This window comes from Delphinus delphis, chromosome 10, assembly GCF_949987515.2.
Source record: "Delphinus delphis chromosome 10, mDelDel1.2, whole genome shotgun sequence".
NCBI lineage: Eukaryota > Metazoa > Chordata > Mammalia > Artiodactyla > Delphinidae > Delphinus > Delphinus delphis.
In genome coordinates, this window is record NC_082692.2 from 58,216,013 (window position 1) to 58,242,440 (window position 26,428).

Here is a 26,428-nt window from a genome sequence, read left to right on the forward strand (position 1 = left end):
CATCCCACACAGATGGAAATGGGATACTCATCCCTCATCGGGATGAAATCCAGCCAGCCTGCCTTGCCTCCCAGGCCTCGATGCCTTCCCCTTTGCCACATCCGCTCGGCTGACAACCCGGATGAAAGGGCATCTAGGTATCGACTACGAGCCCCCCTTCCCACTGTCCAATAAAAGACTTGGCCGAGATGTTTATAATCATTTAATCAATGTTCCAAACACACACTTCATGGGGCTACAGGTGAATTTCATGATGACGGAAGCTGATGTACCACCCACCCAAATGACCACAATTACTAGCAGTTTCCAGAAACCCGACACCAACCAGAAAGATGCCGTAGGAAACAGCATGATCACTTAGCCAAAGAGGTTCTCTGGGATTCTTACTCTCCTCTTCCTCCTCCCCTCAAGGACCTTCTCCAGGGCATGGGTGCTCAGGATGAGAGAAACGGGTGGGGAGGTACCATCACACCTGTGCAAAGAGGCGCGCTGAGAACCCCACACCTCCGAGGCAACAAGATGACCCGAGGCACAGGCCTGCTCAGTAAATAAATAATTCCCAGAAGCCACCCCTGGGAGCTGGCAGGCCCAGGGACACCAAGCCTGAGTAGCCCCCCTCCCGAGGCCTGGCCGGACCGCTCGCTACGTGTTGCACACCAGCACGTCTGCAAAGGGTCCCTGGAGGGTCTTGTTGAAGACGCAGCGGACCCACACCAGGTAGGTAGTGAAGGGCTTGATGTTCTCGGTGAAGGTGTGGTTCTGCAGGGCCAGGATGTAAGGCACGTAGGTGTTCTCCCCCTGCTCCTGGAGCCACACCTCGTACTTCACCTCCCTCACCTTCAGGTACTTGAGGTTCCACGGGATCTGCCAGGAGACGGTGAGGCGGGCCTCGGAGGCGCCCTGCACCGACGCCTGGCACCGCGCCTCCCGCACCTTGCCGGGGTACAAACTGACCGTCCACTTCTGCTTCCTCGGCCCCGGCCGGCCCTTCACCACGCGCCGTATGGTTTGGATGAGCGACGGGATGTCCACCTTGGTGTCCTGGTAGATTCGGAAGAGCCACTCAGGGTTCCGGCAACAGAGGTGCCGCGGGACCTCCCGGCTTTGCAGGATCCGGGCCTGCTCGGCCCGGTCTAGGTGGCTGATGCCCCCCTGGTCCCAGGGCCGCTCTGGGTGCGTGACTGTGTTCTCTGGCAACGTGTTCCGCCAGGCTACGTACTGGAGGTCCATGCCGGGCAGCGTGGCCAGTGTCTTATAGGGGGTGTAGTGGTCAGGGTTGACGGCATAGGGAAAGAGCTCCACCACGGCTGCCCCGCGGGGCAGGAAGAGGGCAGTGACCAGCTGGGCCCCGTGCATGCTGACCAGCATGGAGGCGTTGCTGACCAGCCGCACCACGTCTGCGAAGGCGTGGTCCTCCAGGGACACCGTCACGGTCTTCATCTGAAACTCCTGGGCCAGTGCCAGCAGCAGCTCCGCCTCATTCAGGATGAGTCTGTTGTGGGTGCGGGTGAAGACCAGGAGGTACTCCTCGCCCAGGGGGCTGCCTGCGTGGCTCACGTTCAGCTTTTCCGTCAGGAACCTGGCAAACTGCCGGATCTCGTTGCCCGAGACGAGGATGTTGGCCTTCGGGCCCTGGGGCTGGACGAAGCCGTACTGGTACCAGGTGGTGATCTTGGAGAGGCCCACGAAGGCATGGGAGAAGCAGAGCAGCCGGCCCAGGGCCTTCAGCTGCGCCCGCAGGAGGGGCTGCTTGGGGCTGAGCAGCTTGTAGAGGTCAAAGTGGGCGCCCTCGCCCCAGCCCTCCATGAAGAAGAGCCGGGCCTCGCGGGCCAGGCCGGGGAACTGCCGCAGGGTGTAGAAGAGGGGCAGCAGGTCGTCGTGGAAGACGTGCATGAGGTTGTCGGGGTTGAAGCGGTTGGCGATGAGGGCCACGTCAGGCACGAACGCCGGCTTGGGCATGAAGCGCAGGGCGGCGGCCGGCAGCTCCACGAAGTTGAAGTACTGGGTGTTGTGGTCCTCCACGGTGGACAGGTCGAGCAGGGCCGGCTGGAAGCGCCGGGAGCCCAGGCTGGGCAGCATCACGGAGGCGTTGCCGTGGAAGAAGATGAACTCCTCGGCCTCGCTGGAGTAGCAGAGCCACTTGAAGCGGCAGAGGCGGTCAGTGTGCGTGCGGCCGGTGCACACCATGTGCGTGCCACCTTCCGTCAGGATCTGCAGGGCCTTCGCGTAGTCGATCCGCATGGCGGGGGCGGGCTCCGGGGCTCGGCTGCCGAGGGCCAGCTCCTCCTCCAGGGAGGCGGCGTGCTCGCGCAGCCTCACGTGCTTCCACAGCACGGCTGCCAGCACCGACACCAGGAGGGCGTTGAGCACCGCCGAGAGGTGCATCCTAGCGCCGCAGTGAGGCCCTAGTGAGACGACGGCCCCTGGAAAGCACCTCGGGCCTGGCGGGCTTTACCCATCCCTGCAGGCACCCGGAGGACCAGCAGAGGCCTGCGGGAGGAGAGAAGGAAAAGGAAAAGGTGTCTGCACTGTGTGTCTGGAGTCACCCCGAGCGCCCGCTCTGCGCCAGGCATTGCGCTGGGCTCTGCTACGGCGCTGGGTCCTTGCGTCTCTCTGCACATTTGAAGACACGGTAGGCTAGACCGTTGTTCAAAAATATTCACTCCCCTCCCTCCCCTGCTGCTTCCATGGGGGAATATACATCCCTGCACCTGGACTTCGGGCTTGGCCACATAACCTGCTTTGGCCAATGAGATGTTAGCAGACAGAACATATCAGAGGCTTGATAAGCGCTTGTGTGACTGTCTTTGCCCTCTTTATACTTAGGATGTTGCCATGAGAAGAATGTGTGCAGCCTAACTTCCTGGTCCCAGGAGAAGAGATCTGTGTGTGGAGCACGGCTGCTCCAGCCACGCTCAGTCTGGCTCAGCTGACCCCCAGATTTGTAATTGAGTCCAGCCAAGATCATCAGAACCACCGGTCAAACCCAGCCAAGACCAGGCAACACAGAGACACGTGAGCTGAATAAGTGCTTCTTATTGTAGGTCACTGAAATTCTGGGGCTGTTTGTTATGAAGCGCTGCTGCAGCAGAAGATAACCAGCAAAGGTATCTGTGACAAGAGGCCTCAGGGAAAATCCCCATTAAGGGCCCGACATTCCTGGTACTGCAAGGTAAGGACTTCACCTTACCATGGGCACATATGGGACAGAAGGCTTGTGAGCGCAGTTCCCAGGCTGCACACCAGGACCCCGCATGCCCCTTCTCAGGACACGTGGCACACACGCATGGGGGAGACAGGGAACATCTGCTCTTGCTTAATGCTCCTGTTTGGAAATCACGCCTGCTGGTTTTTAGATCTCCATGAAAAGATGGGTAGAAACTTGTTCCCTCAGTGCTCCACTAAGAGGACTGTGTCTGAATATCACCACTGACAATGGTTTTGTATATTGAGGCAAAACCTCCAAAGGGTTAAACTTCCTGTCCCACATACACACACCTACAGGGAGGCCTGGCTGAGCTGTGGGCATTTGCTCCCATTTTTTCCGTACCACCAGGAAGGGTATCATACCTGCTCTGAGGCCCAGGACTGTTCAAACGATCGAAGAATCTCGCCCTCAGCCCTCACAGGAGCAGCACGGGTAACACCTGACACCAGCCATGGGGTGAGAGAACGGGGCAGGGGCAGCTGCCTTCTTAGCTGGCTTTTCACTGCACCTTCAGTCAGCCCTGTTCACCTCTAGGGCAGGGTCTCTCTAAGCCCAGAAACCCTGTAGCTGAGAAATCTGTTTAAGCATCAGTCAGCGTTTCTCAGTCTTTTCAAACCCATGCACCCACTAATAATACAGAGAAACTCTTTCATGCCTCAAACTGACCTGTAAAGTCCAGCATCCCCTTCCCCCAAGAATCTCTCACACACAAGACTCTCTTCTGCAATATCTGCTCCCCAAGACAACAGGATTTCATCAACTGTTACTTTCTGAAGTTCGTATTTTATATCTATATCTGTAATATGTAAAATAATATTGCTGCTATACTTTCCCAAATATGTGTCCCCATCTAGAAATTCTCCACCCAGCCTCACCAGCTAAGAACTACTTTGTCATAAGGTTGAACCACGTTAAACTGCTGAGAGTTGACAATTTCCGACCAGTGTCCTATGGTCCTGCCACGGGAACCAACTATCCTTACCACCACCGTGGTACAGACAGTACCAAGGCAGCTCGAGAGAGAAAACCTGGCGTACCCAAGTAGGGGAGAAGAGACAGATCTCCCTTACAGAAATCCAGTTGATAAATGCAGAAGCAATGATGGAAAAAGAAAATCACCATTTGGCAAACATCACAGCAATAACTGTTTCAGGCAAGATCTACTGAGGGATGCTAAAATTAGTGGGTGAAAGTATGATGAGAAACAGGAAATCTGCATAGTCTCCAAGTATCTCCCTATGAGATACATACTAATGACAAAGGTAAAAATAGACATTTTACAGCAGAGAAGCTTGGCAGGCATCCCCTGAACCAAATAATCAACATTAACATCACCAGTAATAATATACTCACATCGTGTACCCCTTGATAGGATGTGCTAAGAAGTTACCTCATTTCTGGAGCCTTCTTGCCCAAACTACATAACTGCAATCTATATTTCTAAATGGGGAAAACTTGGTTCCAGTTCTAGCTCTGAATATGGTCTATAGATTAGTTAATAAAGAAAACATTAAACCCAAATTGAAGGATATTCTACAAAATACCTGACCAGGACTCTTCCAGAGTTAAAGTCATAAAAGACAAGGGAAGACTGAGGAGGTCCCAGATTGGACGAGAGTAAGGAGACAAGACAACTAAATGCAATGTGGACTCCTGGGCCAGAAAAAGGACATTAGTAGGACAATGGCAGAATCTGAATAAGGTTCATGGTACAGTATCAAGCCTGTGTTAATTTCCTGGTTTTGATACTTATACTGTGGTCGTGTAAGACGTTAACATTAGGGGAAGCTGAGTGAAGCGTTTTTGTAACTCTGATGTAAGTCTCAAATTATTTCAAAATAAAAAGTTATTAAAGAATTAGATAACTTAAGAAACAAGAGGACATAAGTATTTATAGGTAAAATAACATGTATGTGGTTTGTTCTAAAATACTCCAGCAAAAAAGGCATGGAGAGAGATGGAATAAGACAGCAGGATATTGGTAGTTGAAGATGATGATGGGGTCTTTTTTTGATCCCTTTTGAGTTTGACATTTTGCATATGAAAAAGTTAAAAAGGAAACAAAGAATCAAATAGATCACTATTACAAAATGAAAGAATACTGGATAGTGGATGAGTAATAAATTAATGCTCAGAAAAAATAATAAAATAAAATAAAGCTTTCCCTGGAGAGATGGGAGGCAGATGGGTGCGGCATGAGCTGATGCATGCTTTGCTCTGACCGTAGACAAGAACGGCTTCCAACAGCAGCTAAAGCTAAAACACACACCCGGGAAACATCAGAAAGCAAGACCCCCAGGAAATGAGGAAAGACCCACCTCCAACCTGAGCAGGCATCTGGGCCCCCAGGTACTCACCGCCTCTCTAGTCAGCGTTCTGCTACCTGCCCCTCGCCCAGGTGTCCTTGTGGTGAAAGGCAGGCTTGGCAGCAGGTGGAGAGGTGGAGCAGGGGCCACAGGCGGGCAGGAGGACCTGGGGGATGTGTGTGCAGCAGCCAATCCCAGTTGTCACTGAGCTTGCAGGCCTTGGGGCAAAGCTTATGGGAACCAGGGAACATGGGGGTAGGGACCTCGCGGGGCCAACAGGCAACTAGGCAGAGACCAGCCTTAGGGCCTGGGGAATGGGAAGGACGGCTTCTAATCAGATGGTAAGTCCTCCACCCACCCCAGGCCCTGCCGGAATGGTGCTGACAGAAGGCAGGACAAATACAGACTCGCCCACGTGGACCTCTCATGGACGCTTCAGGCTTTCCAGTTACCCTTCCAAGAGGGAAAATGGAAGAAAAGTTTTGCTGGGGATGGACAGAACATCTCCCTAGAAATAAAGCATGGTGGTTAAAGCATGGGGCCCTGAGGTCAGATTGCCTGGGTTTCTAACTTTACCACTTACGGGCCAAGCGGGCTGCGCCAACATCTGATGAGAACGGTCACGTAAATCCCCCAATCCCATCCTGCCCACATGAGATGGCCCAAGGCGTGTCCTACACTGGCTCCCAGAGCTCCTAACGGATTAAGTGGATTACACAGTTGCCCGCAGCGGGAACTGGCCTTCTCCCCGACCCTGTCTCATTTCCCCACTGCCCTGTTCATGTGTATTGCGATCAAGTGCAAGCAATCTACTTGCACTTGAATCCTTGTCTCCGAATCTGCTTCTGGGGGAATGTTAATTAACGCAGATATTATTGTATTTTGCCCCTGTGGAGACAGATGGAAAGCTGCCCTTGTACTCTCCCCTGCTGTGAAACAGCCAAAGTGTGGTAGTGAGAAAGCCAACAAGAACTCAGGCAGTCACTGCTTATTATAAAGTCCTCCCAGCCTGTTCCCCATGGTCCCGCCTCTGTGTCTGTCCACCCCCCCCCCCACCCCCAATTGCACCGCAGCAGCCTGCAGATGCCAGAAGAAGGATCAGGCAAAATCCTCAGAAATGTTTTCAAAAGATAACAGATGGAGACAAAGAGTACATTAATCACACCCTGGCTCTAAAGAAGCCAAGACTCTCCTAAGTCCTGTCTGCTGGCCGAGGAGATACAACTTCTCTGGACCAGGTACCAGGCTGCTGGAAGAGGAGGGCAGTGTCCCTGCTGCCTTCCCCAGTGGAGTCTCGTTACAGAGGCAGATTAAGGGCACCACTGGCCAGGGGCAAGGAGGCAAATGAAAGGGGCCAACTCAATGGCCTGGGAGACACCTTCTCTGCTTGTGGTGCCGAGGGCTGACTACAGAACTGTGTTCTTTGGACATAAACTTGTTACATGGAAAAGACAGTCCCTCTTGGACTTCTAAGGTGCGGCATCAATAGCTTGGATGGCGTTGTCTTCAGCACACCTACTCCCTGGCCTGGGGGTCCCAGGAGGGGAGGAGCCTGTCACTTATTATGAGCAGACCACTCTTGTCTCAAGTTACCTGTCAAGCCACTCTGTCCCAAAGCCTGGTCTGGAGCAGTGGACCCTCTCCCAGGAGAGGTAAGCGGCAGGGAGACCAGGGGAGGACGGCCATGCTAAGACAGAACAAGGCCTCAAGGCTTACAAAGGGCACATGCCCAGAGCACCTGTCTTCCAGCAAGGAGGCAAGCTCTGAACAGATCCCCAACCCCTCCTGAGGCCTGGTTCTGTGGCACATGGTGGAAAGCTGTGCCCTTGAGTCGTCCATGACGTAGGTCCTGAGATTCCCTCCTTCAGTCTCTTGACAACAGGCTCTGTTAGAGGTGGGCAGGCAGGGCACTGACCTTACGTAACTCCCACTACGGCACAGCCAGCAGCCAAGCAGGATGGACGCCAGCCACGGCGCTCCTCCCCCCAGGGGACAGCACTGGCAGTGTGCGGGGCAGGGCAGCCTGAACTTCCTGTTGACTCACCCAAAGGAAGATATGTCCATATCTCCATCCATTTCTATCTATATCTGTTCATGAACCTGAGTCCAAAGACTTAGGAGAACATGCAGAAAACGGGAGTGAGGCTCTGCATCAGCCTAAGTTAGAGCAGGGTATGAGCAAGAGATACAAACACTAAAAAAGAAAGAAAGACACCCCTGTCCTCAAGGTTCTCCCTGTGGCAGAGCAGACAAGAGGCTGCTGTGAACACCTGACGTGGTGCAGCTGTCACAGAGGCAGGGAACACATTCTCGGGAGCGCTAACACAGGAAGCATCTTCACTGCTGGGGGTGAGGCCGGGCCCCCCGCTAGACGCACTCCTCCTGCCCCACATATGTCAGAGAGGCCCTCAGTACAGGCGACAAGCTTTCCTTGTCCAGTGAGACCAGCCCGACCCCCCTTCTGATCACTTCCTGGGTCATCCTGATGAGACACTCATTTGGCCTTTGCTTAAAAATCTGTTTCCCACTGGTCTCACCCAAAAGGCTCCCTAGAGGAAGAGCATCGTCAGGTGGATGAGAGAAGAGTCTGCTTAGGAAGCTGGGAACCCTGGCAGCTCTCCCACACCACAGAAGTGCATTCAGTCTGGGCGAGTGCAGGTGTCAGGACACACAAGACGGCAGAGGAGATTTCAAGCCTCCTTCCTAATGCTGGTGGTCAAGAATTCTTCCCAGGCTCTTGTTCACGCTCACCTTCCTTCAGACCACATGTGAGCTGGCTTTATGATCTTGGCACGTCCGTCCCTTCACCACCTTAAGTCTCAATGGCCTCATCTGCACAATGGGCAGAATAACCTCCTCGGGGTGTTGTAAGAATAAGTGAGCTAAAGCATGTAGAGTATCTAAACGGGCCTCAAAGCACATCAGCTGTCATAATTATATTTCCATTAGGGCTCCTAAAATTAACAGTGAACGAAAACAGGTACCAAACGGTATAGCCTCAGACCAGTTCCCAAAAGGGCTGAACCCTCGACTGCTCTGGGGAGCACCCTCACATCTCCCAGCTTTGCTCCCTCTTCCTAATGACGTGTTTCCTTTCTCTGTGAAGATGGCCCCATAAATTTAGAAGACGCTTCTGCCTGGTCTGAGCAGCCAGTTTTCAGTACAAAATTAACATGCAGAACCCCTGCCACCCTCAACATTTTATGCTGGCAGGGTACTTAAAAACTATTTATGCATTTCCTCATTTAATCGGAAAACCAACAGCTAAGCAGCTAGCAAAGCACCAGTGACATTTTCCCCATCGCACAGATCAGGGAACAGAGGTGAGAAGCTAAGTAACGTGTCCCAAGGCCCATGGAACGGCGTCAGGATTTGAACACAGAGCGCGTAAGTACTGTCTACGCTAACAGCCCAGGCACCCCTGGGACCTCATCTTCTCTGCATTCAGGGCAAAGAGGTCCCGGGGACTCAAATGTCACCACGTTTGTCATTGTCTGCTTCCTCTACCTCGGGCTCCACATTTAGGACCCAATGGATATGGGGCACAAAGAGCTTACTGGCTTAGCCAGGACAAAGAATGATAGAGCAGGAATGTTTTTCAATGGTATATTTTTAGTGTTAAAATATTTTCATCAGAAATGTCCTCTACGTAAGTTTGGGAGATATAAGAGGTTTATTTAGCTATTGTTTCTTTAATTTTGCTGACAAGTCAATAAATAGAAGAATGGGTTCAAACTAAAAAAAACCAAAAAAAAAAAAACAAAAAAACAAGAATATTTTTCAAAAGAAAGGGGAAAAAAGAAATAAGGGATTAAAAACATGCTTAAAACAGCCCTCTAGAAACTGAGGCAGATAGAGGATACTGCCAATTCACCCCCCAAAACCTGCTTTACTCAGCTCCTAGACCAGATACCTACTATCAGATTCCCACAGACGGGAAATCCTCCTTTCCAGGATCCCATGTATTCCAGGAAGCACTGGAGGAAGGTGCTGATGATGTTGCCACACCTGCAGACACAGTAAGAGCCGGGCAGCAGGAGGAGCCACCAGTGTGGAGGCTCCCATCCAAGGCTGCTCAACCAGCACTGGGTGCAGGCTCCCCTCCTGGGGCGCCCTGCCCGGCTCCAGACACAGGCACAGAAAAGGCATCTGATAAGGAGTAAAAGCCCCAGGAATTCCAGGCCTAGAGCGGGGGGTACAGACTCACATGCTTGCTAAGGCCAAGAGCCAATGGGGAAAGTGAAGCCAGGAGCGAGCAGTATGACCCGGAGACCAAACGCCAAGGTTAAAGTTCAAGCTGATGAGGGCCTGGCAGGAAAGTGGCCCGGTGGTACCTACTAGTATTAGTCTGCTCCGGCTGCCATAACCAGGTACTACAGACTGGGTGACGTAAGCAAGAGAAATTTATTTTCTCACAGTAGTGGAGGCTAGAAGTCCCAGATGAAGGTGTCGACAGGTTTGGTTTCTCCTGAGGCCTCTCTCCGTGGCTTGCAGAAGGCCACCTTCTCACTGTGTGTTCACATGACCTCTTTGTGTGTGCTGGAGGGAAAGAGATCTCTAGTCTCTCTGCTTCTTGTTATTAGGACACCAGTCCTATTGGACTAGGGCCCCACCCTTATGACCTCACTTAACTTTAATTACCTCCTTAAAGGTCCTCTCTCTAAATATAGTCACACTGGGGTTTAGGACTTCATGAATTCGCAAGGACACAGTTCAGTCTGTAACACTACCCTTCTGGTTTTTCCAGAGAAGCCAGAAATCCATTTAAAATGTGAAATGTCCTAATCTGTAATTTCTGGTAACTATTCAACTTGAGTGAAGATGACAGGCAGGCCCAAGGGCTGGGGCTGCAGGCCTTATTGTTGCTGGTACAACGGGACCAAGGATGTAAGCTCTGGTCTAAAGTGAAGTCCTCTCCTGCTGGTCTCGCCAGCTGCACTGGGTTCCCAACTACCAGGACCAGCCGCTGTTCACCGGCCACTCCCCCAGGAGCAGGGCTGTGGGGATGGGGGGAGCTGGGACTGCCAGCACCTGCCAGACCCAGGCCCAGAAGACCAGCAGTGCCCACGGCAAGATGTGGGGTGGCAACAGCGCCTGCAGAAGGTTTCATATTAATAGTATAACAATCTTACTTTTAAGGGTTGTTCATACTCCCGACTGAAAATCATAGAGTTCTTATTTTGTCATTTATTGAAAAAAAATGCTTTTATCCCAAATGCAGCCTGAATTACTAGTGCTGAATTATGGAAGTTTTCTGTCCTGCACTGATGTGTCTCACACGTTGTGAGTTAGGAAAAGCAAACAAGTTCTAATAACTCAAACACCCTCATAATGATCTCTCCCCCTGCGCCCTCCCCTTCCTATTTATTGTTACCAGAAGCAGTGTGTAGAACTGGTACTCCTAACATCCTGCTTCTATGGGCTCCAAAGTTAGATCTCCATCCAATGCTATTGACAAACCTGAAGAAACACTGACGAGACATCAGGTTTTCTGCCAAAAGCATTACCCTCTGGCAAAATGTTGGCGGCCTCTGAGTACTCCTTGTCAAACCTAACATTTAATTGACCGGGCATATTTAACATTCAGTTAAGAGTTCCCATGCTTAGACTAAAAAGTTAGTTTAACATGGATAATAACTCCTTGCTTTAGTACAACAGGCGAACCAAGGCAAAGCTGCGGACATTAATCCTGGGTCAAGCTAAAGATAGTGACTCTACTTCCTTATCAATTAAAGGGGATGGAACTCCTTGGGGGCGGGCGGGGCGGGCAGAGGAGCAAGCGAGTTCCAGTCTGGGTGACTCTGGTATGATACGCGGTGGCAGGCTTTGCTGAGGACAGCCAGGGCTCCACGGCGCTCAGCACAGGCGGGACAGCTGAAGAGACGGAAGTGAGCCCAGCCTACCACCGACGCGGAAACCCTTGCTCGCACAGCCTGCTGTGTCACCACCTGGCTTTTGCTTGGCACCCATGGGTCACTTGCAAGTTAGAGCTGTCCGTGTTGGCCCTTTCTGGCAAAACAGATAAGCACTACTACACACCAATGTGGTCACAAACAGGGATGCAACAGAGAACAGAATCGTGTGAGTCTGCTGTGATGCTCACCCAGGTGACACAGAACACGCCTGCAACAGGTTTTCTACTGAAACTGCAAATTCAAATAAAAACAATTCTTACAGGAAATGCACAGTCCCCAGTGTGTACACAGATCCATTTGGGCCCTCAGGTCCAATGTAAGAAGACTGAATTCATCAAGAGGGTCAGAAGGCCACTCACTACAAGAGGCACAAAACATTCACCAAGAAGAACGAAGAAGTGTGCCTGACAGGAAATGGTGCTGGTGGGGCCTGAGGCCACCCACGGAAGCTGCCTGAAGGGTGAGGGAGTTCTGAGCAAGGTGTTGGAGGTGTTTTGGTGGTCTGGGGCCTTAGATGAGTATCCCCGTTAGGTGTCCACACATCCCTGCTGACAGTGACCGCTACAAACCTCCAGCCACAGCAGGCACCACTGTGCCCAGTTCTCACATCTGCCCACCAAGAAAGTCATGAGGCCACCAAGGCAGAGGCTCCTCTCCCATCCCAGGGCAGTGACGGCCAGGCCCGAAGTCATGCACAGCTGAAAGGGCACTGTCTTTATAAGACAGTGGGGCGCTCAGGCTGCGGGGCAACTGTGGCCAGTGCCAGGAGAAGCAGGGCGTGAAGCTGCCAGGAGACCTGTGTGTCACCAGTGGAGCCCCCTGGGCTCAGGTGACCACTGGCGGAGCCCTCTGCAGGGGGAAGCCGTGCAGTGTCCAGGTCACAGCAGTCCCTGTCAAAAACCCAGGGAGCCTGGAGCCCAGCATTAGTGAGTGGAAAGAGGTGACAGGCCTCGGCTTGGGTTTTCCTTTGGCCTCATCACCAAGGTGTCACCCTCAACTCCTCCCTTCCATCACCACCATCACCACCACCACCTCCACCACCTCCTTCATCATCATATCAGAGCCAACATCCACTGGCCAGTCACTAGGTGCCAGGTTCTCCAATCTACATGATGATGGTCATGTTTCAGATGGTAGAACCAAAGGGCAAAGAGGTTAGAAACCTGCCCAAGGTCACCCAGGAAGCAGCACTGAGACTCTAACGCAGTCAGGGTGGCTACAGGGTCTGTCATCTCCGTTATCTGTTTTCCTTTTATCTGGAAATAATCCCAGACTTACAAAAACTTGTAGGTATAATACAAAGAGCTCTCCTACATCCTTACCCAGATCCAACAACTGCTAATTTGACACATTCGTTTTACCATTCTCTCTTTCTCTTTTTCTGAACTGTTTAAAAATAAGCCGGAGGGACTTCCCTGGTGGCGCAGTGGTTGAGAATCCGCCTGCCAATGCAGGGCACACGGGTTCGAGCCCTGGTCCGAGAAGATCCCACATGCCGCGGAGCAACTAAGCCCGTCCGTCACAACTACTGAGCCTGTGCTCTAGAGCCCATGAGCCACAACTACTGAAGCCCGCGCGCCTAGAGCCCGTGCTCCCAGCAAGAGGAGCCACCGCAATGAGAAGCCCGCGCACCGCAACGTGAGTAGCCCCCACTCGCCACAACTAGAGAAAAACCCGCGTGCAGCAACAAACACCCAACGCAGCCAAAAAATTTAAAAACTGAGCTGAAGATGTCTTGCCCCTTTAACCCCTAACACTTCAGCATCTATTTCCTAAGAATGAGAACATTCTCTCATATCACGCAAAATCGGGAAATTAATATTGATATGATACTGTTATGAATCCGTGGTCTCTATTCTGTGGTGCAGAATCCAAACCAGGGTGAAGCCCGGCGGCCAGGCGGCATCTCTCTCTAGCCTCCCCTATTTGGGGCAGCTTCTGAGTCTTTCCTTCCCTTTTATGACCTTGACAATTTTTAATAGAGTCAGATATTTTCTAGTACGTCCCTCAGTTTGGGCTTGTCTGGTGTTTCCTCGTGATTAGACTGAGGATACAACCTCTGTCGGGAATCAGAGTCTACGTGCTTAATTGCTAATATGAGACTATTCCATGTGAGTCCTTCTGAGAAGCGTCCAGTGGGGCAGCCAGGATCAGGAAGGATCCAGAAACCCCATCCTGTGTAGGATGCTCAAAGGAGTAGGGCCCCTTCCTTGCAGAAGAGAAGCCCCTGGACCCTGGGCATTCTTCAAACACCTGAGGGGCTGTGCAGCAAGGGTGAGGCTGCTCCAGGGCGGGGGCTGCACCCCTCTCTAACAGAGTGGACACACGTGCATGACGGTGACATGTGCAACCCAGGCCCCAGGCTGAAGGGCGGACTTCAGGTACCTGTAATTCCCAGCAGCTGGCTGCCGCTCTGCACCTAGCACGTTGGTGTGGGCCGCTCCAGGGCACTAGAGTAAGGCCTGCAGGGGCAGTCACAGGGAGGGGACTCCAGCGGGAGGCAGGAAGAGGCTTCTCTAAGCGTTAGAGCTGTTCTAACATTGAGGGATCGGCTACTTTGTACTCTCCCCTGCTGGGCAGTGGTCCAGTAAACCGAGGTCAACCTGTGAGGCTGGCGGGGGCTGGACATGGGGTCCCCCAAAGCAGTATCAGCCTCACCTGGGATATGAGAAATGCAGAATCTGGGGCCCCCTCCAGACCTGCGGAACCAGAATCTCTGAAGGGTGATTCAGGAACCTGTGTTTTTTAAAAAAGCTTCCAGGTGATTCCAGTGTGCACTCAATTTTAAGAAGAACTCCTCTGAGGTTTTTCTAACGCTCCACAATTCTGCAATTCCCTGCTTCTAAATACGCAGCAGGGCATTTCTGTCCAACCCAGGGTAAACAACCAAGGACAACCCTCCCCTTCAACAAAGGCTAGTAAATCCTGTTCCCAGCCTCTGCTAAGACAATGCATAAGCCTACGCTCTGGGGCACACTAAGAAGGCTGCCATACTCTAAGCCCCTTTTGAGAAAAGGTTCCCCAACAGACACCTTCCCGCACAAGCTGCATCACTTATAATGCTGAAGTGGCAAAAAAAACAGCCCAGGTCTCTAGGCCACAGCTAAACGGATGCGAGTGGAGCCTGGGTGTAAAGCAGCCAATGGTGGGAGACCCTGAAGAGGTCAGATCCAGTGGTGGCGCTTGTATCAGATGTGCACACCCGCAGGCCCACAGACAGAAGGCGGGTCTCCTGAGAAATGAACTCCTGAGTAGAGAAAGGCTGGACTGCTTCTCTGGCTCCTCACAATGGCCACTGTACATCCCTCTTGGAAGCTCTGGGACCCAGCATAATGGTGGTAACCCCTGAAGCCCCCCAGGATGTGCCATGATTCCTGTCACAAACCCCCCCACTACTGAAGGAGGCTGTGATATGTCTCGTCACTGGGTGTGTCTAAAACAACCGGACCCAAGGGTCTGTACTGGGGACAACAGTAATAGTGACAGTACAGCAGACCAGGTCCCCAACCGCTCCCTGAAGCCTGGCCCAGGGCTGAGTACCCACTGCCCAGCCAGGAAGGGGCCCTCTGTTAAGCTTTTAAAAGTGGAGAAAGGAGGGCTTCCCTGGTGGCGCAGTGGTTGGGAGTCCACCTGCCGATGCAGGGGACACGGGTTCGTGCCCCGGTCCGGGAAGATCCCACATGCTGCGGAGCGGCTGGGCCCGTGAGCCATGGCCGCTGAGCCCGCGCATCCGGAGCCTGTGCTCCGCAACGGGAGGGGCCACAGCGGTGAGGGGCCCGCGTACCGCCAAAAAAAAAAAAAAAATTAAAAGTGGAGAAAGGAGACAACTCTTAGCATTAAGACCGTACCGATGGTCATCACCACTGGCAGAGTGAAAGGTGTGACTCCCTGATAGAGCCTGGGCCCTGAGTATGTACCCAGGGGAGCCAGACAACATGGAAGGATCGATAGCTCTTCTGAACACGTCAGGAAAAGAGGATGCTGGCCTCTGGGCAGGGGGTGGACATTAATGCTACCACCATCTTACTTTACCGAGCACCTACTATGTGCCACGCGCTGTTCTAAGCCCTTTCTCTGACCCTTTTCACTTAAGCCTCACAAAAGCCGTGTATCAGATGAGCCAGAGAAGCAGTCCAGCCTTTCTCTGCTCAGGAGCTCATCTCTCAGGAGACCTACCTTCTGTCTGCGGGCCTGCGGGTGTGCACATCTGATACCAAATGCAGGTACTCGTATTATCTCCATTTTCTTTTAATATGAAAAATTAAAGCTTCGTGGGGTTAAGTACTTTGCTCTAGGTCCTGCAGCTCAAGCAGGAGCACCAGAATCCAAAGCTGTGTCTGACTCCAGGGTCCACAGTGCTTCAGACTCAGAGGTACAATGGGTGATGGAGAAGCAGGGTAGGCCTCAGAGCAGCAAGCTTTTATCACTCAATGGCAGAGCAGGTGTGGATGCAGACCCACAGGCCCTCAACTGTAACTTAGCAACCAAGGCTTCTCTTGTGTAACTACTCCCCACCCGGCCAGGCAGAGAGATTCCCGGCGGTGGCAGGTGGCTCAGGGAGCTGGGGCCATTCTCTCACCCCAAGGAAGGTCTGGAGAGCACAGTGGGGTGACAATTATCCCACCTGCCCCGGTGCTGTGCTGACAGGGTTAATCCACCTATATAGAATTACCATAACCACTTTTTATAGCTAAAAGAGCCCTTAGAAATTATTTGCTCCAACTCTTTATTTTATAAAAGGTCTTGAGAGGCAGTGGGAACTCTCACAGGCAGCCGAAAAGAAAAGAGGAGGGTGCTGGCTCTCCTCACACCCACAGCTCGCAGGCGAACCCCCTCCCCAAAGCAGACATCAGGCCCAGAAGAAGTACGTGGCTCCAGGACTCTTCCCAGCCCCCAGACAAGATCATTTCTTCTCAAAACCAGGCTTCTGGGTCTCACCCAGATTACGCCCTTCCCCAGCCCTGTGGTCCAGGGATGAGAGCCTCTGGGGGCCACAGGGCTCGTTTTGGCTGCCTCTTCCTAAGGCTTCACCCTCCAGCCGCAGCTAACCTTAGACCTGGAGAGGAGGCACACTCAGCTAGGCTGCAGGATCCTGCCTCTTCTCCAGGCGGTCCAATACCCCCTGCTGTAACACTGGAGGCTACCCCCGGTCACAGGTGGACTTTGAGAACTGTGAAGACCCCGGGCAGCAGTTCTGCAGCTGAGACTCCAGGATATGAGCTCTGGTCCTGACACTTAGCAGCTGCGTAACTGTAGACCAGTTCTTCTTTTTATTTTTTGACACATAAAAAGGTGTACATGATTAATGTATACGACATGATAAGTGTGGAGATAAGTATATACCCATGAAACCACCACCATAATTTATGCCATAACCTATCCATCACCTCAGAAAGTTTCCTCTGCCCTCTTATTTGTTATTTTTTTGTGATAAGAACACTTAACATAAGCTCTACCCTCACAGCAAAATTTGAAGTGTATAATACAGTATTGTTAACATAGGCTCTATGCTGTACAGTAGATCTCTAGGGCTTGGTCACCTTGCCTATCTGAAACTTTACACCCTTTGACTAATACCTTCCCATTCCCCCCCCACCGCCGCCCCCAATCTGTGGCAACCACCATTCCACACTCTGCTTCCATGAGTCTGACTACTTTAAATTTATCCTTTAAGTGATATCATGTAGTATTTGTCCTGTGTCTGCCTGGGCCAATTCTTAACCCCTGCAAGCCTCCATTTCCTGGTCTGAAAAAAGGCACAATTATACCTACTTCAGGGGGTGGTTTTGTGAATTCAAACAGACAACTCAGGCAAAGCACAGTGCCTGACAATTATTTTATAGAATTATTATTAATCATAATAATGCTATAACTCCCATTCACTGGCCCTTACTCTAGGCCAGGAACAATGCTAAGTACTTGACATGAATTATCTCATTTGTTCCCTCTTACAAATCTAAAACAGGTGTTACCAATTTCATTCCACGTTTGAGGAAGTATGCTCAGAATCGTTAAGTGAATTGTCCAATGATGCACAGCTATTAAGTGGTGAGGCTGGGATTCCAACCCAAGTTTGACTTCAAAGCCTACGATGACATTTGTGGTCTCTGCCTTTCATGTTCATGATCTTACCCAATTAAAAAACCTATCAGGTGATAAGCAGGTCCTGGGGGAGGGTATCCACCCTTGGTATCACCCAAGCAGGACCCTTGGGGATTGGAGCATTTGGTAATTTCATTTTCTGGTTAGCTCAATATTCACTAGAAGCCTGTGTTTATTGCTAAATATTTTCTAAAGCAAGGCTCAGAGGCAAGAACTTGCCAACCAGAAGGTCAGTCTGAAAGACACTCTGACACCTGCCACTTCAAGGCCACCAGAATGCTCACATGCCACAGTGTGGGGGGCCACACTCACCGTCACCAGCACCCCATCCTCCCCTTTGCTGAGGATCTCCACTCTGCTGCTCGCCACCAACCCCACCCCGCCCAGGGGCCCAAGACTCAGGGACTGATGTGCTGTCCGTCCCCAGGGAAGAGGGGACCTGTGCTCTTTCCTGGCTCTGCCACCCAGTGGGACTCAGATTTCTCATTTGTAATGTGAAAGGATGAGCTGAAGATCTCCAAGATCCACGAGCGTCAGAGGGAGCAGCTAGTTCCAGTGAGACGGACCTGGGTTCCAATCTCACCTCTAACATCTTCTGTTGTTAGCAACCATAAGTGATAACATTTGCTGCACGTTCACTGTACACCAGACACCGGACTTCGGATTTGTGCAGCATGATTTCATTTAATCCTCACAGCAACCCTGTGATGAGGTACTTTTATCTCCATAAAAGAAACAGAGGCTCAGAGAGGATAAGTGACTTGCTCAGGGGCACACAGTTAGTAAATGAGGGCCAGGATTTGAATGCCCAGCACATGTAACAGTAAACATTTGGTGAATGAACCCTGTTCTGCCTGCGCTCTTAGCCACCAAGTCCTATCAAGTTCACCCCATAACCAATTCCATTCCCTTCTCCCTTCCCCCAAAAGTATGTTCTGAGGCTTGGTTGGCATAAAGTAAGCCAACCCTAGCCGCCCACCACCAGGTGCAGGACACTGGCCTGAAGACCCTAGACCTTAGCAGAGGATTCCCATCAGTGACTGGGAGACGGGTTCCTACACACATGATAGGGCCGGAAGTCCATCGGGTCCCTCCTTCAGAGGCTACCCCAGCACTGGCAAGCAGGCCGTGGCAGGCTCTCATTACTAGACACATAGTTGGCACCCTATGGAACCCCAAGGAGCCCAGGAATCAGTTGTGGTTTGCCCAGGTACTGCCTTCAAAGGGAGCTCAGCAGGCCCCGGCCCCCTCCGTGCACCTTGCCTGGCTCCCCGCCACCCGCGCCTCACGCGCACCATCTCCCCAGCAAAAGGGCATGGGCACCCGCTGCCAGTGCCAGCCCCGAGCTAAGGGCTTCAGCTGACACGCCAGGGCCCGCGGCACCTGGACCCCGAGGGTCCACCTCCCCTCACCCTCGCCTACCTCCCGCACCTCCTTCAGCCCCATCACACGTCACTCCTCCGATCTGCAAATTCCCCTGGGCTCCTCTCCACCCCAGCGCTCCTGTCGTTCCCACCCGAGGAAGGTCAGGGGGCCGCTCCCTCAATTCCAAACCCAGCCGGGTGGCGGAACCCTCGCCCGCCGCGAGGGCGCGCATCTCACCTGCACCCCGCAGCCGGGCTCCGCGACGCTGAAGCTTCCAGGCCGGCCCTCCGAGGAGCTGGCTTTGGCCGAACCCGCCACCGCCGCCCGCTCTGAGCCGTGGAGGTCCAGGCAGGCAGTGCAGGCTCCGCCGCGCCGTCTGGTCAGCCGCCGCGGGGCTCGCAGGTGGCCTCCGTGCGCCTGCCCAGCTGGCGAGTCCGCGCGTCACCTGTGCACGTGCACAGGCTCTTGAGTTCAGCTTCCTGAGCCCGAGGCCAGACCCACCTCCTTGGCTCGCGGAATTCTGGGAATTGCAGTTTGCGTCCGGTGACAGCCCGCTCCTTCAACCCGCGGAATCCTGGGAGTTGTAGTTTGCCCGACGAGAGGCGGTTTTGCTTGGTGTAAAGTTTGTACAATTATGGGAGGCCTGATAATAAACTTAAATGCAAGTTAAACCAACAAGATGTCATTTATCAAATCAAAGTAATTAATATTTTTCACATGCTTTTAAAAAACATATAATACTACGGGGGACTTACGTACAAAAGTACCATTCCTCTGCTCCAATCCCTCAGCCCCACTCTATCCCACCAGGACCGACCTGCTCCTTAAGGGCAATATTCCCAAGTCTTATGGCTGCTGCATTTGGAATTTACTGCCGACTGTCGATATATATATATATATATATATATATATATATATATATATATATATATATATATCGACATATATATCAATATATATATATCTCCCTACTTCTTCATTTATGAATTTTAGACCTCTTGACTTTTTGCTAGTATAGATGAAAATTTTATTCATTTAGATGTGTACCAACTATGACTACCTGCACCTCCGCTGATCTATGAGATAACACTTCTGTCTCTCGAATTGGGAAAACCCTGTATTTCATTTATAATTATTTTAAATGATAATGCCCAAGTGGTGAGGCAGTAAAAGTTCGTAAATTTATGCAGGGCAATTTGACAATACAGTCAAAAGCCTTTAAAAACATACAGACCTCTAACCAAGAAATTCTAATAAATGTAGTTGAGTGCAAAGGCTGAACAGTGTTGTTTATAATGATAATAAGTTATAAGGCTGGAGTGGCTATATTAATTTCAAAGTAGAATCAAGAGCAAGGAAGATCATCAGGGATAAGAAAGGATATTATGTAATGACAAAAGGGTCAATTCACCAACAAGACATAATAATCCTAAATGTGAATGTACCTGACAATAGAGCCTCAAAATAAATGAATCAAATACTGATGGAACTAAAAGTAGAAATAGACAAACCTGTAATTACAGTTGGAGACTTCAACATCCTTCTCTCAACAACTGATAGAACAACTAAGCAAATAGTCAGCAAGGATACAGAAAAGCTCAACAACACCAAAACCCAACAGGATCTAATTGATATAACACTCCATTAAACAACAAAAGAATACACATTTTTTTCAAACACCCACAGTATATATATTAAAATAAACTCTATCCTGGACCATAAATATAAAAATTAGCAAAAGACATTAATAGACATTTTACTGAATATATATATATATATATATATGGCAAATAAATACATAAAAAATGAAAAGATGCTCAACATCACTAGCCCTTAGGGAAATGCAAATTAATACCATGATGAGAACTAAATTAAAAAATAATGTCAATATCAAATGCTGGTGAGTATGCAGAGAACTCTATCTCTCATACATGGCTGGTGGAAATAGTTTGGTAGTTTCTTAAAAAAAATAATTTCTTAAAAAAAAAAAACATGCACTTACCATATGACTCATCAATCACACTCCTGGGCATTTATCCCGGAGAAATGAAAACTCACACAAAAACTTGTACCAGTTGTTCACAGCTGCTTTATTTGTAATACCCCAAAACTGGAAACAAACAAAATGTCCCTCAACAGATGAATGGTTAAACAAACCGTAGTGGATCCATACCATAGAATACTATTCAGTACTACAAAGGAATGGACAATTGATACAGGCAACAACTTGGATGGATATCAAAGGCATTATGTTGAGTGAAAAGATGTCAATCGCAAAAGGTTACATATATATGATTCCATTTATATGACATTCTTGAAATGATAAAACTGTAGAGATGGAGAACAGATAAAACTGTAGAGATGGAGAACAGATTAGAAACTGTAGAGATGTCAGGAGTTAGGGATGGGGTAGAGGGGGAAGTGGTGAGTGTGACTATATAAGGGTAGCAGGAGGGAGATCTTTCAGGTACTTGATTGTGGTGGTGGTTACACAAATCTACACATGTGATAAAATGACACAGAACCATACACAACTTTATACCAATGTCAAACACCTGGTTTGGATACTGTACTATAATTATGTAAAATGTAACCATTGGGGGAAACTGGATGAAAGGTTCCAAGGAACCTCTCTCTACTATCTTTGCAACTTCTTATGAATCTATAATTATTTCAAAATTAAAAGTTTTTAAAAAGAAACAAACAAACAAATAAAAAAAACAAACCATGGACATTACTTAGGTCCTTAGCCATACAGGATTGATTAAATAACATCATGAGCCGTCTGGGAAATTATTAAAAGAATGTTGCAAAATAATATTCACTTAACACTTGGAAGATATTTCATATTATATCATATTTAATTTTTAAAAAGCACCAAAACATTCAAAATGACCCCTTTTTAAAAAGAGTATATTTGTGCAAAAGAGTCCAGAAGGATGTCAGCACATGCCCTGTGTAGTGAGATTATAGGTGATTTTTATTTTCATCTTGTTAATTACATATATATATATATATTTCTCCCCCACCCCCGCAATGAACATGTATTTTAAATTTAGGGTTTAAATTTAAGTCGTATTTAGTTTTAAAAAAAGCTCCTAGGTTGAGTTCACGGTTCTCTACAACAGCGGTCCCCAACCTTTTTGGCACCAGGGACCGGTTTCGCGGAAGACACTTTTTCCACGGACGGGGCCAGGGGGCGGAGGTGGGGCGGAGGTGGGGATGGTTCACACGGTACAGCGAGTGATGCTTTGCTCCCTTGCCCGCCGGTCACCTCCTGCTGTGCGGCCCGGGTCTTGACAGGCCGCGGACCCGTCCTGGTCCGAGGCCCAGGGCTTGGGGAACCCTGCTCTACAAGAAAGCCGGCAGTGGTCAGCCGATGGAAAGAGGTACCGAGCAGCCCAAGAAAGCAGCCCATTACTAAAGGTGGGAAGGGATTGAGTTCTGGACAAAGCAGTCTTCTGGTTAAGATCCCAAAGGACATAGCCTGTGGGTCCCCTAGGACCCAGTTTGCAGACAAGGATGATGTTTCATTTTATGAGCCAATCATGTTTTAAAAACTATTCTGGTTGTGGAGCATTAGGCAGTGCTTTAGTTGCTGGTAGGAAGCTTTGACAGACTGGGAAAAAACAAGTACTTTCCTTTGTAGTAAATACCCAAGGTGGGCTGAGTAGCTGTCTTTGTGAAGCCTTAACCAGTACTTTCAATAAATCAAGTATTTATGCAGCACCAAGCTGGGTTTGGCATTCCTCATGACTGAGTCCTCTCCCTTCCTCTGGGGTCACATTCTCTTTCTATTTCTATATGTGGATGACTCCCAAATCCACATCTCTAGTCCTGAGTTCCAGATCCACACTTCCGATCAAGTTGCTTGGGGCCTATTTCTACCCGGCTTACCTGACAGCATCTTAAAGTCTATGTGATGAACATGACGATGATGGTAATGATTTTAAATAGATCTGCAAATTATTTTACCCTCCTTCTTTCAAAAGATGAAGTTGAATTATTTTTCCCTTGAATAACTTAGTGATTCACTTAGTGGCATAATATAATGACTCACTGCTAATGAATAAAATATGTCAGAAGCAATACGATGTGATTTCTGAAACTAGGTCTTAAAAAAGACAGCATCTACACCTCTGTCTCTGTCTCTCTGGTAGCCTTTGGAACATAGCTGCCATGTCATGAGGAAGTTCAGGCCACATGGAAAGGACATGCATGGGCACATTCGTTTGCTAGGGCTGCCACAGACTGGGTGGCTTAAACAAAAGAAATTTATTTTCTCACATTCCTGGAGGATCGAAGTCCAACACCAAGGTGCTGGCAGGTTTGGTTTCTCTCCCGAGGCCTCTCTCCTTGGCTTGCCGATGGCCACCCTCTCTGTGTGTGATCCCATGGCCTTTACTCTGTGCACAAGCGTCCTTGGTGTCTCTTCCTCTCTTGTTAGGACACAAGTCCATCAGATTGGATTAGGGCCCACTCTAAATGGCCTCATTTGAGCTTAATTACCTCTTAAAGTCCCTATCTCTAAATACAGTCACATTCTGAGGTACTGGAGGTTAGGACTACAACATATGAATTTGGGGGGGGGGGGACACAATTCATTCCATAACAATGGGTGTACCAGGCAACGGCCCCAGGCAGGCCTTCAGCTGACAACCAGTAGCAATTGTCAGATATGTGAGTGAATGAGCCCTAAGGTGATTCCACCCTCCAGCCTTCAAGCTACCTCAGCTGATACCCCAGACATCACAGAACAGAGATAAGCTGTCCCTGCTGCCTTGTTTAAATTTTTGACCCACGGAAATTACAATAAGTAATACATGAGTTTTGTGATTTTCAAGCCGCTATGTTTTGGAATACGGTTATGTAACATTAGATAAATAATATCCTTGTATTACACTTGTCTAACACTGCATAACAAATCCCAAAACGTACTGGCTTAAAGCAACAATAATCATTTATTATATCTCACAGTTTCTTTGGGGCCAGAATCTGGCAATGACTTGGCTCATTGGTTCTGGTTCAGGGTCTCTCATAAAGTTGCAATCAGATGTTGGCTGAGACTGCAGTCAACTGAAAGCTGACAGAGATGGGAGGATCTGCTTCCAGGAGGGCTGGTTCACGTGGCTGGAAAGTTTGTTCTTCTCCATGTGGACCTGTCTATACGGCCTCTTGAGTGTCCCCGTGGCCAGGCAGTTTGCTTCCCCAGAGCAAATGATTTAAGAGACCAAGGCAGAAGCTGAGAAGAGACCAAGGCAGAAGAATACCTTTTGTGACCTAGCCTCAGAGGCCTCATACCATGTCCCGTCTGTGTATTCTATTGGTCACATAGGTTGACACTGATTCATGTGGAAAGGGACTATGCAAGGGTACAAATACCAAGCGACAAGGATCTTTGAAGACCCTCTTGGAGGCTGGCTACCATAATGATAATCAGAGATACCATCTGTTCAGTACCTATTATGTGCTTGGCTTTAGATGGAAATGATCTCATTTAATCCTCACAACAACCTCATGCAGTAGATTATTTTTTTCACATCTTTATTGGATTATAATTGCTTTACAATGTTGTGTTAGTCACCTATATGTATACATATATCCCCATATCCCCTCCCTCTTGTGTCTCCCTCCCACCCTCCCTATCCCACCCCTCTAGGTCGTCACAAAGCATTGAGATGATCTCCCTGTGCTATGCAGCTGCTTCCCACTAGCTATCTATTTTACATTTGGTAGTGTATATATGTCCATGCCACTCTCTCACTTCGTCCCAGCTTCCCCTCCCCCTGTGTCCTCAAGTCCGTTCTCTACGTCTGCGTCCTTATTCCTGCCCTACCACTATGTTCATCAGTACCGTTATTTTTTTAAATAAATTTATTTATTTATTTATTTTTGGGGGGTGGCTGCATTGGGTCTTCGTTGCTACGCACAGGCTTTCTCTAGTTGCAGCGAATGGGGCTACTCTGTTGCAGTGCACAGTCTTCTCACTGTGGTGGCTTCTCTTGTTGCTGAGCACGGGCTCTAGGTGCACGGGCTTCAGTAGTTGTGGCACACAGGCTCAGTAGTTGTGGCTCGCAGGCTCTAGAGCACAGGCTCAGTAGTTGTGGTGCATGGGCTTAGTTGCTCTGTGGCATGTGGGATCTTCCCAGACCGGGGATCGAACCCGTGTCCCCTGCATTGGCAGGCGGATTCCCAACCGCTCTGCCACCAGGGAAATCCCAGTACCGTTTTTTTAGATTCCATATATATGAGTTAGCATTTGTTGTTCTCTTTCTGACTTACTTCACTCTGTATGACAGACTCTAGGTCTGTCATTACAAATAACTCAATTTCATTCCTTTTTATGGCTGAGTAATATTCCATTGTATATATATGTACCACATCTTCTTTATCCATTCATCTGTTGATGGACACATAGGTTGCTTCCATGTCCTGGCTATTGTAAATAGTGCTGCAATGAACATTGGGGTGCATGTGTCTTTTTGAATTATGGTTTTCTCTGGGTATGCCCAGTAGTGGGATTGCTGGATCATATGGTAATTCTATTTTTAGTTTTTTAAGGAACCTCCATACTGTTCTCCATAGTGGCTGTATCAATTTACATTCCCACTAACAGTTCAGGAGGGTTCCCTTTTCTCCACACCCTCTCCAGCATTTATTGTTTCTAGATTTTTTGATGATGGCCATTCTGACTGCTGTGAGGTGATACGTCATTGTGGTTTTGATTTGCTTTTCTCTAATGATTAGTGATGCTGAGCATCTTTTCATGTGTTTGTTGGCCATCTGTATCTTCTTTGGAGAAATGTCTGTTTAGATCTTCTGCTCATTTTTGGATTGGGTTGTTTGTTTTTTTGATATTGAGCTGCATGTGCTGCTTGTATATTTTGGAGATTAATCCTTTGTCAGTTGTTTCATTTGCAAATATTTTCTCCCTTTCTGAGGGTTGTCTTTTTGTCTTGTTTATGGTTTCCTAGTAGATTATATTTGTCCCCAGTTTATAGATGAGAAAGGCTAAGAATCAGTAAACATTTTGCCCAGGGGCAAGTAGCTAGCAAATGGAGGGAGATGGAACCCAGCTTGGTGTGACTCCATCCCAGCCTCTCCATACTCTCTGGGGCCCTGAAACCTCCAAGTCACTTTCACCTTCTCTCTCCTCACCACCAAGTTGTGTAAATTCCTGCCATGTTTATCCTCCCCCTCATCTTCTTCCAACCTTGCCTCTACTGTCCTGATTCAGGGTGGTGCCCAAAAATATGACTAAAAAAAATACATATTGGTTAAATTAAGGGAGAAACTCTAGCCACCTGTTATAGCTCTACTGTACTCAGTTTGAAACCCATGCATCTACCGTATTAGGATCTTTAAAAGGAATCTGCACGCTCAAAGCAAATGGCTAAACAGGAAGCCAAATAATCTCAATGGAATCTGTGCCCAGATCAGAAAACAAGGCCAGGGCAAGGCCCCGGAGAGCTGGATTAAGAGAAGAGGCAGAGAACAAGAGCTCTTCTACCCAGCCGTTAATCCCGGGCTGG

At 49.4% G+C, this 26,428-nt stretch overlaps 1 protein-coding gene across 1 annotated transcript; it reads right to left on the minus strand.

The window, feature by feature from the left end:
• Positions 1 to 205: 205 nt before the first annotated feature.
• On the minus strand, positions 206 to 19,329 carry POMGNT2 (protein O-linked mannose N-acetylglucosaminyltransferase 2 (beta 1,4-)). The gene is made up of 2 exons (XM_060022237.1): positions 19,134 to 19,329; positions 206 to 2,490 (listed from the first exon to the last, which is right to left on the minus strand). Exon 2 carries the CDS (start codon positions 2,383 to 2,385, stop codon positions 643 to 645), a length of 1,743 nt encoding a protein of 580 aa, XP_059878220.1. The 5' UTR covers positions 2,386 to 2,490; positions 19,134 to 19,329; the 3' UTR covers positions 206 to 642.
• Positions 19,330 to 26,428: the final 7,099 nt, after the last annotated feature.

Bases quoted from the DNA above. Each gene is read 5' to 3' on its own strand.
- POMGNT2 (XM_060022237.1), bottom strand. From the start codon at position 2,385: ATGCACCTCTCGGCGGTGCTCAACGCCCTCCTGGTGTCGGTGCTGGCA.